Source organism: Oncorhynchus clarkii, chromosome 21 (genome assembly GCF_045791955.1).
Source record: "Oncorhynchus clarkii lewisi isolate Uvic-CL-2024 chromosome 21, UVic_Ocla_1.0, whole genome shotgun sequence".
In the NCBI taxonomy this organism is placed as follows: domain Eukaryota; kingdom Metazoa; phylum Chordata; class Actinopteri; order Salmoniformes; family Salmonidae; genus Oncorhynchus; species Oncorhynchus clarkii.
Window position 1 is genome coordinate 27,685,892 of NC_092167.1, and position 19,118 is coordinate 27,705,009.

The following is a 19,118-nucleotide window of genomic DNA, read 5'->3' on the forward strand; positions in this document are numbered from 1 at the left end:
TTGGCAAATCTGACCATAATTATATCCCTCTGCTTACAAGCAAAAATTAAAGCAGGAAGCACCAGTGACTCGATCAATAAAAAAGGTTGTCAGATGAAGCAGATGCTAAGCTACAGGACTGTTTTGCTAGCACAGACTGGAATATGTCCAAGGATTCCTCCAATGGCATTGAAGAGTACGCCACATCAGTGATTGGCTTCATCAATAAGTGCATCGATGACGTCGTCCCCACAGTGACCGTACGTACATACCGCAACCAGAAGCCAGGCAACATCCGAACAAAGCTAAAGGCTAGAGCTGCCGCTTTCAAGGAGCAGGACTCTAACCCGGAAGCTTATACGAAATCCCGCTATGCCCTCCAACAAACCATCAAACAGGCAAAGCGTCAATTCAGGACTAAGATCGAATAGTACTACACCGGCTCTGACGCTCGTCAGATGTGTCATGGTTTGCAAACCATTACAGACTACAAAGGGCAGTGACATGAGCCTACCAGACGAGCTAAACTACTAATACAGTCGCTTCGAGGAAAATAACACTGAAACATGATGAGAGCACCAGCTGTTCTGGATGACTGTGATCGCGCTCTCCACAGCCAATTTAGTAAGACCTTTAAACAGGTCAACATTCACAAGGCCGCAGGGCCACAAAGATTACCAGGAAGTGTACTGCGAGCATGCGCTGACCAACTGGCAATTGTCTTCACTGACATTTTCAACCTCTCCCTTTCCGAGTCTGTAATACCAACATGTTTCAAGCAGAACACCATAGTTCCTGTGCCCAAGAACACTAATGTAACCTGCTAAATGACTTCCGACCCATAGCACTCACGTCTGTAGCCATGAACTGCTTTGAAAGGCTGGTCCTGTCTCACATCAATAACATTATCCCAGAAACCCTAGACCCACTCCAACTTGCATACCGCCAAAACAGATCCACAGATGATGCAATCTCTATTGCACTTCACACTGTCCTTTCCCTCCTGGACAAAAGGAACACCTATGTGAGAATGCAATTCATTGACTACAGCTCAGCGTTCAACACCATAGTACCCTCAAAGCTCATCAATAAGTTAAGTACGCTGGGACTAAACACCTCCCTCTGCAACTGGATCATGGACTTCCTGACGGGCCACCCCCAGGTTGTAGGGTAGGTAACAACACATCTGCCACGCTGATCCTCAACAAAGGGGCCCCTCAGGGGTGTGTGCTCTCTCCCCTCCTGTACTCCCTGTTTACTCATGACTACACGGCCAGGCACGACTCCAATAGCATCATTAAGTTTGGCGATGACACAACAGTGGTAGGCCTGATCACCGATAACGACGAGACAGCCTATAAGGGGGAGGTCAGAGATGTGGTGCCAACAACCTCTTCCTCAATGTGATCAAGACAAAGGAGATGATTGTGGACTACAGGAAAAAGAGGACCGAGCACTCCCCCATTCTCATCGACAGGGCTGTAGTGGAACAGGTTGAGAGCTTCAAGTTCATTGGTGTCAACATCACCAACAAACTAACATGGTCCAAGCACAGCAAGACAGTCATGAAGAGGGCACGACAAAACCTATTCACCCTCAGGAGACTGAAAAGATTTTGCATGGGTCCTCAGATCCTCAAAAGGTTCTACAGCTGTACCATCGAGGGTATCCTAACTGGTTTCATCACTGCCTGGTATTGCAACTGCTCAGCCTCCTTACTTTTATTTCAAATTTATTATTCATATATTTTTTAAATAAACTGTGTTGTTGGTTAGGGGCTCGTAAGTAAGCATTTCACTGTTGTATACGGCGCATGTGACTAATAGAATTTGATTTGATTTGATCCGCTGAGATTAGTCTCCTTATATTCCTCCATCTCACTTTCCTCCTTTTTCTTCCATGTTCTTCTCCTCCTTTCTACTCCTTTCTACTTTCCCCTCTATCTCTTTCCTCCCTACATCTCTCCATCTCTTTCCACTCTATATCTATACCTAGTTTACTGAGTGTTAACATCTCCTCTCCCCTCTGTCCGTTCCTCCAGGTTGTCCTCTTCTCCTTCTCCTTCTCTCCATTTCTCCCTCTGAGTCATCTCTCATTCTCCTCCCTCCATCTAAATCCAACACTCTATAGACCTCTATACTGTAGCTGGTTCACTCTTGTGTTAATTGTTTATGGTCGGATCCTCCAGGTTACCGTGGTCCTCCAGGCCCCCCAGGCCCACCGGGGCCCGGTACAGCCCAAGGGGACAGAGGCGACTCTGGGCTCTCTGGCATCCCTGGTACCCCTGGTAACCGTGGAGACCCTGGGGGTCCAGGTGGCCCAGGACGGGACGGAAACCCTGGATTCAAAGGTACAGGGATGACAAATCAATGTACTGTAATATCCATCAGAATGTGATTCAAAAGCAAGGTACAGTGATGATGGCTCTCAGACTGAGGATGATTACCCTTGACGGTAGCCTTATAGACTCATAGGGTCAAATCATAGGGTCAAATCATAGGGTCAAATTGCTTTATTTCAAGTAAGATTCCCGTTTGAATATCAACCTAAATTGGATGTTGATCTGAAACGTACAATTGTCTGATGGGCACATTTGTTGACAACTCAATAAAGTATCAGCCAGAATTGGATGTTGATCTGACATTTTCTTACCCCTGTAGTTGGTGTACCGCGTGTCTGATGGGGTGTGTTGTAAATGTTGTTGTTGTTGTTGCTGTGTTGCCCAGGGGAGAGAGGTGACTCTGGGTACAGTGGAGCATCAGGACAAATGGGCTTCCCTGGAGATCCAGGATACTACGGTGGGAAAGGACCCAAAGGAAGGAGAGGTGAGAGACTTATCCTTTTAACACACACTGATCTTGAAGATGAAACACTTGTCTTTGTCAATTTGATTAATTGTAAAAAATGTATCTCTCATTTTGCGTTTTCTCTCTCTCTCTCTCTACCCCTCTCTCTCTTTCCCTATCCTGTCCTTCCTCCCTTTCCCCCCCCTTTCCCCTCCTCACACTTCTCTCTCTCCCCCTCTAGGTGATACTGGTCGTAAGGGACCCCAAGGTATAACTTTCCCCAGGCCGGACAGTCCAACACCCTATGGAGACATGGGAGACCCCGGGAACAACGGAACTCCAGGGTCCATGGGAGAAGCAGGCAATCCCGGCATGCCAGGCAGGGGGGGTGAGTAGCCCACTTAGAACAGCCAGAGGCCAGGCAGGGGGGTAAGTAACCTACTTGGGACTATATTCACAAAGCATCTCAGAGAAGGAATACTGATCTAGGATCAGTTATGCCTTGTGTTGATTCAGACTAACCACAGTCACCCCCTAATCCCATATCTAGGATCAGTTTACAGTACCCTGATCCAAACCTGACCCATTAGGGATTAAAACATGAACCTCCTCCTCGGTTCCAGGTCCTAAAGGCAGGCCCGGCGCGGTAGGGAAGCAGGGGAGGAACGGAGGGTCAGGCCTGGACGGACCTCTGGGAGACTCTGGTCCTCCTGGTTTCCCTGGACCTACCGGGTCACAAGGTGTGTGTGTGTGTGTGTGTGTGTGTGTGTGTGTGTGTGTGTGTGTGTGTGTGTGTGTGTGTGTGTGTGTGTGTGTGTGTGTGTGTGTGTGTGTGTGTGTGTGTGTGTGTGTGTGTACGTACGTACGCGCGCGTATAGTGCCTACAGTGTATTTGCCAACTGTGAGTATGAGTGTGTATCTAGAATGTCTGTATGTGAATCCGTCCGAACACACATCGACCTCTATACAACATGACAAGTCTTACATTGCTTTATAACCGCATCATAATGCATTATAGCCAGAGGTTTTAAGTAAAGTGATACCCAACATGAACCTGTACTACTTACATACTCCCTCCCCACTTCTCCCCTCCCCTCTCCCTTCCTCTCCTTTCTCACCCAGGTCTGCCCGGTAAGCCTGGACTGCAGGGTCCCACAGGTAGTGTGGCGCGCAGCAGGAGTATTGGCTACACTCTGGTGAAGCACAGTCAGAACAACCAGGTGCCCATGTGTCCTCAGGGCATGGCTCAGCTCTGGGAAGGATACAGTCTGCTGTATGTTGAGGGGCAGGAGAAGGCCCATAACCAGGACCTCGGTACGTCACACACACGCTTGCACACAGGCGCACACACACACACACACACACACACAAGGGCAACATGAGCAATTATACAATTCGGGCAGGCAGAGCGACCTAAAAAACTTGCGGAAAGCTCAACTTTATATCTCTCCTCCCCGACTCCCCCATCTCTCCCCCTTCTCTCCACCTCTCTCCCTCATCTCCCCTCTCTCGCAGGTATGGCAGGCTCCTGCCTTCCCCGTTTCAGCACTGTCCCGTTCCTGTACTGCACGCCCAACGAGATCTGCTACTACGCCAGCCGCAACGACAAGTCCTATTGGCTGTCCACCACGGCACCCATCCCCATGATGCCGGTGGGAGAGGAGGCTATCAGCCAGTACATCAGCAGGTGCTCCGTGTGCGAGGCCTACTCCCAGCCTGTAGCTGTCCACTCACAGGACCTCACCATCCCCACCTGCCCTGCCGGCTGGAGGTCCCTCTGGATCGGGTACTCCTTTCTCATGGTGAGTTGGGGCGGGATTAAGGCCAGATTTAATCCGCTGTGCATTATAGAGCGTTGTCGCCCAGAGTGCCTTAAGCCAATATTCCTGCGTTTGCGATCACATTCATGGCAACCGCTTGAAGATGTCGGCTCAATCGTAAAATGGCCTTTAAATGTCAATCACGCTTTGAATCCTGGCCTATATTTGATTCTCTAATGAAAGCTAGTTCACTACCCAATAACTCCATAGTCTAAACCACCATCTAGAGACTAACACCTAGGTCTTGTCTGGTCCCCTCCTCTCCTCTCTCTCTCTCTCCCTTCCCCCCATACAGCACACTGCTGCCGGGGCTGAGGGCGGCGGCCAGTCCCTGTCCTCTCCAGGGTCCTGTCTGGAAGACTTCCGCGCCACGCCCTTCATCGAGTGTAATGGGGCCAAGGGCACCTGCCACTACTTTGCCAACAAGTACAGCTTCTGGCTGACCACGGTTGAGCCTAACCGGGAGTTCGACCCCCCTCCGATGGACACACTGAAGGGAGGCAACCAACGCAGCCGAGTCAGTCGCTGTCAAGTCTGCAGCAAGATCTTGTAGCTGGGATAAGAGATGAAGATGGAGAGATGGGAAATGAAAAAGAGAGAGACTGAAACAACAAAGGAGAGGGTGATGATTACTTATCAGAAAGGAAAAGAGAGAGGTGGAGGTGGAGTAATTGAAATGGTAAAAAAACAAAAAAACTTTGACTGACTGAATTTGAGCACCTCTCCTGCTTCATCTAGGGGTCTCACTAGGAGGGTGAGGGGCTCCCGAATTAGCCGACGAGGGCCCTTCTGTGGGTTTATGATGCCCTTGTATTGATGTAAGACAGAAAGGGATGAAGAGATGAGCGGTCTTGTTCTAAACTAGATTATTACCGACAGTGGTGCTATACTGTGTGTTTTATGTGTCTTCATTTTGTTCTTTTCACGTTACTATGGTTATGTGTCTGAAAACATTCACGGCTACCTCGGAGAGTGCAACCCCAAACCACCCCTTTGGCCTGCACTGAACCGCTTTCACTTCCTGGGCTACATCCCAAATGGCCTATATAGTGACCTACCCATAGGACTCTGGTCCAAAGTAGTGCATTACATAGGGAATATGATGCTATTTGGGATGAATACATTCTCTACCGTTACAACTACATGCTGTCATGAACCTAAGAGACCTGCTACACATACCTGTTAACTGCTATAGCTAGCCAGCCGCTTTTTATACTCAAACACACACACACACGTATGATAGCGATTATGTCTGCTTCAGTTAATAGAAACAGTAAGTGTATTGCGATATATGCTTGTGGTCCTATTAGAAACCAATATGTTCTTTTTTTGTTGCTACCCTACCCTGGGGCTCAACTTGACAACAGTTTTGAAAAAGACAAATCCATCACTTTTCAAATATTAGAATGAGTGGCATAGACAGATCGAGTGAGGTAACGTCATCCCATGCCGAATCACTTGAAGAAATGGTCATACTTCTATTTATAGAAGATCCCATTTATGTGTATGTGAATGTATTGCAGTAATGCGAGTGCCTATAATTGGTATAAATCACAGGAGGCTGCTGAGGGGAGAACGGCTCACAACAATGGCATGAACGGAGCGAATGGTATGGCATCAAACACATGGAAACCAATGTGTCGCATGCATTTGATATCATTCCACATATTCAGCTCCAGACATTATTATGAGCCAGTCCTCCCCAATGAAGGTGCCACCAACCTCCTGTGGTATGAATGGAGTCAGTCTTTTCAGTTTAACTACAGCGATGGAGGTTGAAGGTTCTAACCACCAACATCACCCCCCCCCCCAATTTACTGCTGGAACACAAGCCATCAACACTGAACACATATGATTATTGTGACCATGTCATCTCCTTTTAAGGAGCACTCCATAATTTCAGTTTCCACCTACAGTGAGACCCTAATAGTGAATTGTGTCATTTAACTGTCACTGTGTTGGACAGATAACATAGAATTAAAGTAATTCAATGGCAGTTCCATGTTCCCAAGACCCAACCCTTTGTTTACAAATGCAGTTGTTAGGGGGGTTTCACACTTTGGGTGGAAACAGATATTGAATATTGCTACTTTAAACTCACCTCTTTCACTGACTGGAATGGGTGACCAAGCCGATCGTACATTGCACCAAATCATGTTGGCTTTGTAATTATTTAGAACCATCATTTTCTCCATGGTTTCACTCAGGTTATCGAGGTGAGGAGAGTAACTATCTTCGCTCCATTTTTTGTGACCAAATTTGGGTTTTATAAAACCCTCCACCACCCATACTTGAGCCAAAACATACAAGTACGCAGTAACTGCTTGGAAGGAATCACAAACTAACAACAAACACACCACACACACATTTTCCGTTACAATATTTGTTGTTGGACAGAAGCTCACCATACATTTTATCAGAGCAAACGATAAGGCCTACTGTGTTGCTGTAGTCCCTATCTGCTCTCCTCAGTTGCTGTCATGTCAATGGATGCGTTCCAGTGCGACTACATTGCAGACGCCTGCGAGATCTCAAAACACTTGGATAGGTGAGTAATATATCAGCTAACCACATCATATGATCTAGCAATCTGACGCCAATGCAACGCCTGCAATGTAGGTGGCCTGGAACGCAGCCACTGATGTTAAAAGTGCTGGGTGACTTAAGTTGTAACCACTATGTCTAACACATAGGCCCATCTCTCATTGGTAGCCCTGAGTACATCTTTTTCAATTAGATTTTTTCTCATTTGTTGTTCTTTTGTCTGTAATCTAGATTGTAATTCTTATACTTCACTGTAATTATTCCCTTGTTCAAAGGTTATTTACAAATACATTATGGGGAAGATGATCTGTACATTCGATGATAGGAACGAACAAAAAAAAAAATTAGGATATGTTTTATATGGAAATATATAATTCTATGGTTATATTTGAATGACACAAAAATATAAAAACACATTTTTATTGTCACTGTTTTGACACTGACCTCTGTTGAATATATTCCACTGTCTTAAAAGGAATTTTGAGAACCTGAAAAATAAATATTTTTCATACAAATCCACATTTTACATGTATAACAGAGATGTATAACTGCAATGATTATGCTACATTTTCCTCAACAGATTTAGTCAAAAGGTGCAGTGTTGTGTTCACAATGAAATAAAAGTTTTACAACTAACACAGATTCAGATTGAATGAGGAACAATGAGTAGGATTGTTTGAGAGAAATTAAACAAAATGATATACCACCTATACAGATCTAGACTACAGTATGTTGTAAAAGGGTCCAAATTATATATATGTTGTTTGATGTCGTGGAGTTACCACATTTGAAGAGTGCAACATACCTAACCTAGTAGGTACTTAACACAGAACGTGCTGTGTGCTTAACAAGACAACATTAAAGTATAACACTTTTATTTTGTCGTCATCTCTTCCGTGGAAAGCCACAGCAGTCATATTTGATTGTCACCCACTGACTAACACAACATCATCAACAGTTTTTAACCACTCTTGGAGTGGGGGTTCATTTTGCTGCATTTACACAGGCAGACCAATTCTACTCTTTTTCTCCGGTTATTGTCAAAATAGCAATTTGTGGAAAAATAACATAATTGGGCTGCCTGTGGAAATGCAGCCTTTTAAGACTGCCACTGGAGTAAATGCATCAGGTAAGACTATTTTCTTGTTATATTTTGAGAAAAAAAAATGTATGTCGTGTGTTGTGACCTTAAATACACTTTGTATACACGGTTTTTGGATTTGATTTGACATTATTAGGCTATGTTTTTTTCATGTTTGTCAAAACCTCTCATTCTTGAAAAAAAAAAAAAAAATTAATCATACAGCCTTCAGGGCTATCTTGAAGAAAGAAAATATATAACATTCCACAGTGAAACATAAGATCCCCTGTGGCTCAGTTGATAGAACAACACCAGAGTGGGGGGGGGGGGGGGGGTATTAAAATGTATTGCATTATGCACTCACTACTCTAGGTCACTATGGATAAGAGTATCTGGTAAATGACAACAACAAAATGGCAAAGTTTTTATGTTGAATTCCATAATGTTTTATATGGTGGGACAATTCTGGCTAGGTCAACTGATTTGTATATTAATGTATCTTTCCACAGTAATAATATGTGTATATTTAAGCCTACTATAAATGCAGATTGACTGATAGATCCGATTCTGAGAGAGCCTTCTTCCTCTGCCGCAAAAAAACAGGGGTGTATTAATTACGGGAACCATTTACTGTTTAGGAACCAAACGGAAGCAAATGGAGCAACGGAACGAAACGGGGAGGGACCGACCTGAATTTGTCCAATAGAATCTCTCGTTTGCGTTTTGCCATCGGAGTAAACGATTTATATTGCAAAACGTTTTGCAACAGAATTGTTGTAATGATTACACCCAGAGAGTAACCCAGTTTGCGCTGAGCTGTTGTAAAATCACAGCTGGTTCAGCATCCACCACAACAACACACTGCTTAGCAGAAAAGCGAATTTAGATTTTCTCCTCTGATTTGGAACACCTAAACAGGTAACTTCACAAACAACTGAATAAGCTCGACAAATGCTTGTTGTCACGTTATTACGAGTGTGTTAGCTAGCTAGCATTCGTTTGGTACTAGCTAGCTAGCTGGCTGGGTATGTTGGATCATGAAACGATTCGATGTCAATAACGTTAGCTAGCTACCGTATTCATTAGATATTTTTTGTGTTGTTATAATAACAATGTGCCTACTAGCTAGTAAGCTAACTAACGTTAGCTACGTTACATAAACATATGAATATCAGTTAGCTAGCTAACGTCAAGGCAAGTTAACATAACGTTAGCTTTTGATTTTTATCTTGCCAAGACGGCAAGCTAGAGGAAAGAGGATACCTAGTCAGTTGCACAACTGAATGCATTGGTCTGAAATGTGTTTTCCGCATTTAACCAAACCGATCTGAATCAGAGCCTTAATCGACGCCAGTGCGTCATCGGCGCCCGGAAGCAGTTATTTTTGTGGATTTAACTGCCTTGCTCAAGGGCATATTTTTCCACATTGCCAGCTTGGGGATTTGAACCAGCTCCCTTTTGGTTACTGCCTCAGCACTCTACAGAGGCCAAAAAAATTAAACATTCCTGTCTCATTTTCTCATTCTCTCCGTCCATCCCTTTCTTCTCTCTTCTTTCCCTCCCTCCCTCCTTCCTTCTTGCTCTTTCCTACCCTCCTCCCCGTTCCTTACTCCTTCCTACCTCCCTCTCACCCTTCTCTCCGCTACCGTCCCTCCCTCCCCCACTTCAGGTACGCTGGAATTTTCTGACACCCACTCGGACATGTCCTATGTCTTCATTAACGACTCGTCGCAGACCTCCGTTCCCCTGCTGCAGGTAGAGTCCAACACAAGGGGGCCAATCCCAAATCGACCCCTAGACCCGATGCCCTATGCACTTGTGGAGATCTGAGAGGATTTGACCGGCGTAAACGATATGGTAATAGATCCACTTGCTCACTGCAAAAGTGGAAGTTTCACCATGTTGCTTACATCTGTCAAATCCTCTCAGATCTCCGCATAGGGTGTAGGGTCTGGGGGTCAATTTGGGATTGGGCAATAATAGTGTATTCACTAGGAACTAAACTGATGCAAACGGGACAAAACGTGGAGGGACCTAGCTTCCTGAATTTGTCCAATAAGAAACTCTCGCTTCTGTTGAAAAACCTTTTTGGTTGCAAAACATTTAGCTACGGTGTGCACGAATGAATACACCCCCAGTCTTTTTAAAGTTGATGGTTGCTAGGGTTGATAAAATTATTAGCCTAATCAGTTGTTTTATAAACTGAAACATTGGTTATTGGTTATTTATCTATTGTGGGGACGGAAAAGCTGTATATACTTTGAATCAAAATAAATAATTTAAACTTGTATTTTCTACAGCTGGATGGGATGAAAAATACCACTAAATTGGGGGTTTTAAATGTTCAATTCCCAAATGTTCTGAAAGCCATACAGACACAATCAATTGACTATTATTGGTCTAACTCATCCCTGGTTGCTATTGTAGTAGGACGATTCCAGCGTTATGGACATTACATTTGCACGCAAAATCACAACTTTAATGTCTCACAGAATGGACAAACAAAATGTAAATGAAACTTTTGATGTGTGTGTCTATAGTACCCCTTGGGGGGAGTGTTCCCCCCCAAAAAAGCAGACCTCTAAATATTGTCATGTTAGTGAAATATAGAAAATAAGAAGCATTATGGATGTTACATGAAATGGACAAGCTTTTTCAGGAGACTAAACATAATAGTAAAAGTAGTGAGTTTGTAAGTCTTAGGTCAAAACATGGATAGCCTTTTCGAAGAAAATTGGGAGCCCCATAGGGCGGCGCACGGGTTTGGCCGGTGTAGGCCATCATTGTAAATAAGAATTTGTTCTTAACTGACTTGCCTAGTTAAATAAAGGTTTAAAAAAAACAATTGTGGGTAAATATACCATTTTTTTTAATTACAATTCTTCTAAAATATTGTGCAAAATATATAAATGAGACAATCTACATGTGCCTATACTAGGCTAGGTCGATACCCCATTATACGATATAATGTGTATATTTCGAAATACTGACGGTATGATTTTCAATACCATTTTAAATAATCATTTATTATAAGTTAAGTATAACTATAAGAAACCTAAGATTTGTCAAATAAATTATATCCAGCTCAGGGATCCAGCTATGCATTTAGTCTGTTAACTTGTGGCGAGATGTCAGGATCAAGCTTCTTGGTTACAGCAGAAACATTCAATCCCCTCCTGGACCAAGATCCCTGTTGTCTTAATTGTTTTGTGCCCCCCCCCAAAAAAAATACTCTGAACAAAAATATAAACACAACATGCAACAATTTCAAATATTTTACAGAGTTACAGTTCATATAAGGAAATCAGTCAATTTAAATACATTCATTAGGCCCTAATCTATGGATTTAACATGACTGGGAACACAGATATGGATCTGTTGATCACAGATACCATTTTAAAAAACAAGGTAGGGTCGTGGATCAGAAAACCAGTCAGTATCTGGTGTGAATACCATTTACCTCATGCAGCACAACACATCTCCTTCACATAGAGTTGAGCAGGCTGTAGAATGTTGTCCCAATCATTTTCAATGGCTGTGTGAAGTTGCTGGATATTGGCGGGAACTGGAATACACTGTCGTACACGGCGATCCAGAGCATCACAAACATGCTCAATGGGTGACATGTCTGGTGAGTATGCAGGCCATGGAAGAACTGGGACATTTTCAGCTTCCTGGAATTGTGTACAGATCCTTGCGACATGGGGCCGTGCATAATCATGCTGAAACATGAGGTGATTGTGGCGGATGAATGGCAAGACAATGATCTCATCACGGTATCTCTGTGCATTCAAATTGCCATCCATAAAATGCTATTGTGTTCATTGTCTATAGCTTATGCCTGCCCGTACCATAACCCCCCCGCCACCATGGGGCACTCTGTTCACAATGTTGACATCAGCAAACCGCTCGCCCACACGACGCCATACATGCTGTCTGCCATCTGCCCGGTACAGCTGAAACCGGGAGTCATCCGTGAAGACAACACTTGTCCAGCATTCCAGTGGCCATCGAAGGTGAGCATTTGGACTGCAGTCAGATCCTGGTGAGGACGACAAACACGCAGATGAGCTTCCGTGAGACGGTTTCTGACAGTTTGTGCAGAAATTCTTCGGTTGTGCAAACCCACAGTTTCATCAGCTGTCTGGGTGGCTGATCTGTGACAATCCCGCCAGTGAAGCCACCGGATGTGTGTGGAGCTCCTGATCTGGCATGGTTACACATAGACTCGTCAGTCTATTCTTGTTCTGAGAAATTAAGGCTATTCCATGTGAGAAATTGCCAAGAAACTGAAGATCTCGTACAGCGCTGTGTGCTACTCCCTTAACAGAACAGAGCAAACTGACTCTAACCAGAATAGAAAGAGGAGTGGGAGGCCCCGGTGCACAACTGAGCAAGAGGACAAGTACATTAAAGTGTCTAGTTTGAGAAACAGACGCCTCACTAGTCCTCAACTGGCAGCTTCATTAAATAGTACCTGCAAAACAGTCTCAATGTCAACAGTGAAGAGGCGACTCCGGGATGCTGGCCTTCTAGGCAGAGTTGCAAAGAAAAAGCCATGTCTCAGACTGGCCAATGAAAATAAAAGATTAAGATGGGCAAAAGGACACAGACACTGGACAGAGGAAGATTGGAAAAGGGTGTTATGGACAGACAAATCTAAGTTTGAGGTGTTCGGATCACAAAGAAGAACATTCATGAGTCGCAGAAGAAATGGAAACATGCTGGACGCCATCTGTCAAGCATGGTGGAGTCAATGTGATGGTCTGGGGGTGCTTTGGTGGTGGTAAAGTGGGAGATTTGTACAAGGTGAAAGGGATCTTGAAGAAGGAAGGCTATCACTCCATTTTGCAACGCCATGCCATACCCTGTGGACGGCGCTTAATTGGAGCCAATTTCCTCCTACAACAGGACAATGACCCAAAGAACAGCTCCAAACTATGCAATAACTATTTAGGGATGAGGCAGTCAGCTGGTATTCTGTCTATAATGGAGTGGCCAGCACAGTCACCGGATCTCAACCCTATTGAGCTGTTGTGGGAGCAGCTTGACCGTGCCCATCAAGCCAATCCAACTTGTGGGAGGTGCTTCAGGAAGCATGGGGTGAAATCTCTTCAGATCACCTCAACAAGTTGACAACTACAATGCCAAAGGTCTGCAAGGGTGTAGCTGCTGCAAATGGAGGATTCTTTGACGGAAGCCAAATGTATTGTTTCAATTAAAAATCATTATTTATAACCTTGTCAATGTCTTGACTGTATTCCTTTTGATTTTCATGTATGTTTTAATGGAAAACAAATTTGGTTGTTTATTATTATTATTATAATAAAACAAATTTGAAATAGCGCCCATTGTGTACACATTCGGTAATACCGCATACCCTGGTATGCTACAGAACTGGTATGACGGTATGAAAATCTGGACACCGCCCAAACTTAGCCTATACTGCCAATCCAATCCACTTTTCTGGACACTGGATGAAGTCCGTATATTTTGGGGGGCTTTCATTTGGAGAAGAAAAAATACTCCAGGACTATTCACAGATTGTTGATAAACACTTATCTTTCTATCTAAAATAGTACTGCCATGTATGACAAATGCATTTCCGCATATATTTTCCAATAGAATCTTAGCTAGAACACATGTCGTTAGTTAGATGGCCAATGAAATGACAACTTTTTATTGTTGTTGCGGATGCTCAAGTTGACTTTCCCACGGAATTGCCCAGTAGAGAATGTGTTCTCAATAACTTACCTGGTTAAATAAAGGCAAATCCCTATCTGCAGGCCTGCATTGACGGGGACCTGCCTTTTGCCAAGCGGCTACTGGAGACGGGCTGTGACCCAAACATACGGGACAACCGGGGTCGTACGGGCCTGCACCTAGCGGCTGCCAGGGGGAACGTGGACATCTGTTGGTTCCTCCATAAGTTTGGGGCAGACCTCCTGGCTACAGACTACCAGGGTAACACAGCCCTGCACCTCTGTGGACATGTGGATACCATCCAGTTCCTGGTGTCCAACGGCCTCAAGATAGACATCTGGTAAGAGAGGGGCTGGGGGTTGGATTGAGGGGTAGCTTTTTATTTATTTATTTATTTATTTATTATACATTTTTTTAGAGAGAGAGCTTGAATGCTGAGAGTGGCTCAAGTCTAGATATATCTGGTGAGAAAGGGAAGGAGGGATGGGTAAAAGCTAGTCTTGGAACGGTTCAGAGCCTTAGAGACAGCCTACCGTCTGACAAAATGTGCATTATCATGGACCATCCAAGACACATTAAACTAGCAAACGTAACAACCCCCCCCCCCATCCCAGTTTTGCCATCCTGAACAATATTTTCCTTTATCCCATTTCTACTCCACGGGCCATGGACTGATGCAGGACAGTAAATGTGGGCTTAACATCTGAAAGAAGCACCAGCACCTCTTTACAATCTAACATCCAAGCGTTCCCTTTCACTTTCTCAGTAACCACAACGGGTCGACTCCCCTTGTACTGGCCAAGAGGCGCGGGGTGAACAAGGACGCTATCCGTCTGCTGGAGGGCCTGGAGGAGCAGGAAGTTAAAGGATTCAACAGAGGAGCCCACTCCAAACTGGAGACCATGCAGATGGCTGAGAGCGAGAGGTGGGGGGGGTTGGGGGGCAATTAGGCAACGCAAGTAGACTTCAAGCTGCGGAGTGAGCTTATGATATGATCTTCATTCTGTTACACCCATTCTAAGCTGGAGACCATGCGGATGGCAGAGAGCAAAAAGTGAGGCGGGGACAGGGTAGCACGAGGTGAAAGGGTTCCATAGGAGGTGACTATTGTAGTATGTGTGTTGCCGTTTCTGATTTTCAGACCCACTCACAAGAGGGGCCAAGAGACTAGAACAGAAGTGCAGCATATAAAATATGGATGAATTTGCATCACTGTGTACTGGTTGTCAAACCTATCTTCACTGTCTCTCCGCTCCTCCGATAATCTCAGTGTGTGTATATATAAGTAATGTTACAGTCTATCGCATTTACCACCATCTCCCCTCTCTCCCCCCTCAGTGTGACGGAAAGCCACTCCTATCTACAGTACCAGTCGAAAGTTTGGACACACCTACTCATTCAAAGGTTTTCATTTATTTTTGCTATTTTGTACCTTGTAGAATAATAGTGAAGACATCAAAACTATGAAATAACACATATGGAATCATGTTGTAACCAAGAAAGTGTAAACCAAAATATATTTGAGATTCTTCAAAGTAGCCACCCTTTGCCTTGATGACAGCTTTGCACACTCTTGGCATTCTCTCAATCAGCTTCATGAGAAATACTTTTACAACAGTCTTGAAGGAGTTCCCACATATGCTGAGCACTTGTTGACTGCTTTTCCTTCACTCTGCGGTCCAACTCATCCAAAACCATCTCAATTGGGTTGAGGTCGGGCGATTGTGGGTGATCCGGGTGATCCAGGCTGCATCACATCCGGCCGTGGTTGGGAGTCCTATAGGGCGACGCCGGGGTAGGCCGTCATTTTAAAATAAGAATTTGTTTTTAACTGACTTGCCTAGTTAAATAAAGGTTAAATAAAAATACATTGTCTTGGCCAGGTCAGTTCCCTGGTAAAATAGCCCTTACACAGCCTGGAGGTGTGTTTTGGGTCATTGTCCTGTTGGAAAACAAATTATAGTCATACTAAGCTCAAACCAGATGGGATGGCTTATCGCTGCAGAATGCTGTAGTAGCCATGCTGGTTAAGTGTGCCTTGAATTCTAAATAAATCACAGACAGTGGCACCAGCGAAGCACCATCACACCTCCTCATCCATGCCTCACGGTGGGAACCACACATGAGGAGATCATCCGTTCACCAACTCTGCATCTCACAAAGACACGACAGATTTCCACCGGTCTAATGTCCATTGCTCGTGTTTCTTGGACTAAGCAAGTCTCTTCTTCTTATTGGTGTCCTTTAGTAGTGGTTTCTTTGCAGCAACTCGACCATGAAAGCCTGATTCACAGTCTCCTCTGAACAGTTGATGTTGCAACGTATCTGTTACTTATTTGGGCTGCAATTTCTGAGGCTGATAACTCTAATGAACCTATCCTCTGTAGCAGAGATAACTCTGGGTCTTCCTTTCCTGTGGTGGTCCTCATGAGAGCTAGTTTCATCATAGCGCTTGATGGTTTCAAAATTCTTGACATTTTCCGGATTAACTGATATCTTGAAGTAATGATGGACTGTCGTTTCTCTTTGATTATTTGAGCTGTTCTAGCCATAATATGGACTTGGTATTTTACCAAATAGGGCTATCTTCTGTATACCACCCCTGCATAACAACACAACTGATTGGCTCAAACACGACAAGACATTCCACAAATTCACTTTGAACAAGGCACACCTGTTAATTGACTACCGCGTGAAGCTGGTTGAGAGAATGCCAAGAGTGTTCAAAGCTGTTATCAAAGCAAAGGGTGGCTACTTTGAAGGATCTCATATAAAGTATATTTTGGTTTGTTTAACACTTTTCTGGTTACTACATGATTCCATATGTGTTATTTAATAGTTTTGATGTCTTCACTATAATTCTACAATGTATAAAAAATAAAGAAAAACCCTTGAATGAGTAGGTGTGTCCAAACTTTTGACTATACAAAACATTAAGAACACCGACTCTTTCCATGACAGACTGACTAGGTTAAAGCTATGATCCCTTATTGGGGTCCCTTGTTAAATCCACTTCAATCTGTGTAGATGAAGGGGAGGAGACGGGTTAATGAAGGACTTCTTAGCCTTGAGACCATTGAGACATGGCTTGTTTATGTGTGCCATTGACTGTGACTGGGCAAGACCAAAGATTGAAGTGCCTTTGAACGGGGTATGGTAGCAGGTGCCAGGCGTATTGGTTTGTGTCAAGAACTGCAACGCTGCTGGTTGTTTCTTGCTCAACAGTTTCCCGTGCGTGTCAAGAATGGTCCATCACCCAAAGGACATCCCAGCCAGCTTGACACAACCTGTGGGAAGCGTTGGCGTCAACATGGGCCACCATCCCTTTGGAACGCTTTTGACACCTTGTAGAGTCCATGCCCCGAGGAATTGAGGCTGTTCGGAGGGCAAAGTGGGGTGCAACTCAATATAAAGAAGGATGTGCCTAATGTTTAGAACACTCTGTGTATATCAAGTTATGTCATGGTGGCATGTAAGCTAACCGTGGGCTACTTCATTCTCTCCCTGTCAGTGCAATGGAGAGCCACTCCCTGCTCAACCCCAACCTCCAGAACAGTGAGGGGGTACTGTCCAGTTTCAGGACCACCTGGCAGGAGTTTGTAGAGGACCTGGGCTTCTGGAGGGTAAGTAAGCACGTTGCAGCGTCACGGATGTTTAGCAGTGCAAGGAGACTGGACTTTTGTTCTGTCACATGCCGTACAAGCGTTTCTTTTGTCGGATTGATTAAGCTAGGCATCTCCTGCTTAGCAACGGAACCTCTTTGCCAGAGACAGGAAGTTACACCACAGACGTAGCCAATAAGAGGTCTTCAAATGACCATACTGTGTATAACCTGGTGTCTCAATTTTGGTGAAACTCACAATAAAGGCTGCTTTTCGAACTCTTGTTACAGGTGCTGCTACTACTGGTGGTTATCGCCCTGCTCTCCCTGGGCATCGCTTACTACGTCAGCGGGGTGCTGCCCTTCTCCGCCAGCCAACTGGAGCTGGTACACTGAGGAGGGAAAGAGGAACGGTCAGAACTGGGGCACAGATAGAGGAAGAGGGGGTTTTAAAAAAAGAGGACACGAATGGAAGGTTTGGGGCGACATGCAAGGAAGCACTGGGGTTTAGATTGTAAAGGGGTGGGTGGATGTTTTAACTTTTAGATTCACTCGCGCACACATACGCACTCGCATAATTCCAGCAAAACATTCCCTTTCCAACCTTGGAGACTACTCTTACCTTAACAATCCAGCCCATTCTAGCAGAGGGCAGAGTAATGCTTGTTCTCATGTGATGTCATTGTGATTGACATGACTAGCCAGGGCTTGTTGTCCATATGTGATGGTTAACAGTGGCTTTTCTCCAGCTGGGCCACGTCCCAATGATCTCTCATTCGTCCTAAAGTGTGCACGTGTTAACTTCCCTTCACTAATTTGGAAGGATATGACTGGTATATGAAATATGGCAAGAACTCCCACCCAGGCCTCCACCAATCCAATGCTTTTAAATTTGTTAAAAGGCGTGAATTAGTGTACACTTCAGGAGAAAGGAGATATTATTGGGCAGCACCCCGGAAGTCTGCATTTCCTGCATTTTGTACTATATATGTGTTCTATAACATTTGCTTTAAACATTCTCAATGTGGCCCGTTATGAATAAGAATCCACATCATTTCATGTGTTAGTAATCCCTATGACAAAATAAATGACTAAATCAAACTAAATATCGTACAGTGGCGTGAATTTGTCACTGTTTTCTTTTTCTGGAATACTCACATGGCTTTTTAAAGAATAACCCTCAAAAAGAGGAAATATACACATCTGTAGTGCTGGAAAAAGTACCCCATTGTCATACTTGAGTAAAAGTAAAGATACCTTTTAATAGAAAATGACAAGTGAAAGTCACCCAGTAAAATACTACTTGAGTAAAGGTCTAAAAGTATTTGGTTTTAAATATACTTAAGTATCGAAAGTAAATGTAATTTCTAAAATGTAATTAAGTATCAAAAGTAGAAATCATTTCAAATTCCTTATATTAAGCAAATCAGATCTAGTATTTTTTATTTATGGATAGCCAGGGGCACACTCCAACATCATTTAGAAACAAAGCAGGTGTGTTTAGTGAGTCGCCAGATCACCAGCAGTAGGGATGACCAGATGCTCTCCAGTGTGTGAATTTGACAATTTTCCTGTCCTGCTAAGCATTCAAAATGTAATGAGTA

At 44.1% G+C, this 19,118-nt stretch overlaps 2 protein-coding genes across 5 annotated transcripts in view; both read left to right on the plus strand.

The window, feature by feature from the left end:
- Positions 1-8,006, plus strand: part of LOC139378814 (collagen alpha-6(IV) chain-like) — a 166,629-nt gene extending 158,623 nt beyond the window's left edge. For all 4 annotated transcript variants that reach the window (XM_071121334.1, XM_071121336.1, XM_071121333.1 and 1 more), the window contains 7 exons: positions 2,168-2,329; positions 2,706-2,804; positions 3,007-3,153; positions 3,389-3,505; positions 3,888-4,079; positions 4,281-4,567; positions 4,881-8,006. In XM_071121334.1, the coding sequence (XP_070977435.1) occupies positions 2,168-2,329; positions 2,706-2,804; positions 3,007-3,153; positions 3,389-3,505; positions 3,888-4,079; positions 4,281-4,567; positions 4,881-5,138 (1,262 nt within the window). In that variant the 3' untranslated portion in view covers positions 5,139-8,006. The remainder of the gene's footprint in view (positions 1-2,167; positions 2,330-2,705; positions 2,805-3,006; positions 3,154-3,388; positions 3,506-3,887; positions 4,080-4,280; positions 4,568-4,880) is intronic.
- A 912-nt stretch (positions 8,007-8,918) lies between these two features.
- LOC139378821 (ankyrin repeat domain-containing protein 46) lies at positions 8,919-18,620 on the plus strand. The gene is made up of 6 exons (XM_071121343.1): positions 8,919-9,128; positions 9,880-9,965; positions 13,997-14,253; positions 14,680-14,838; positions 17,425-17,536; positions 17,806-18,620. The coding sequence occupies exons 2-6, from the start codon at positions 9,912-9,914 to the stop codon at positions 17,908-17,910; spliced, it is 687 nt and encodes a 228-aa protein (XP_070977444.1). The 5' UTR covers positions 8,919-9,128; positions 9,880-9,911; the 3' UTR covers positions 17,911-18,620.
- The last annotated feature ends 498 nt before the right edge of the window (positions 18,621-19,118 follow it).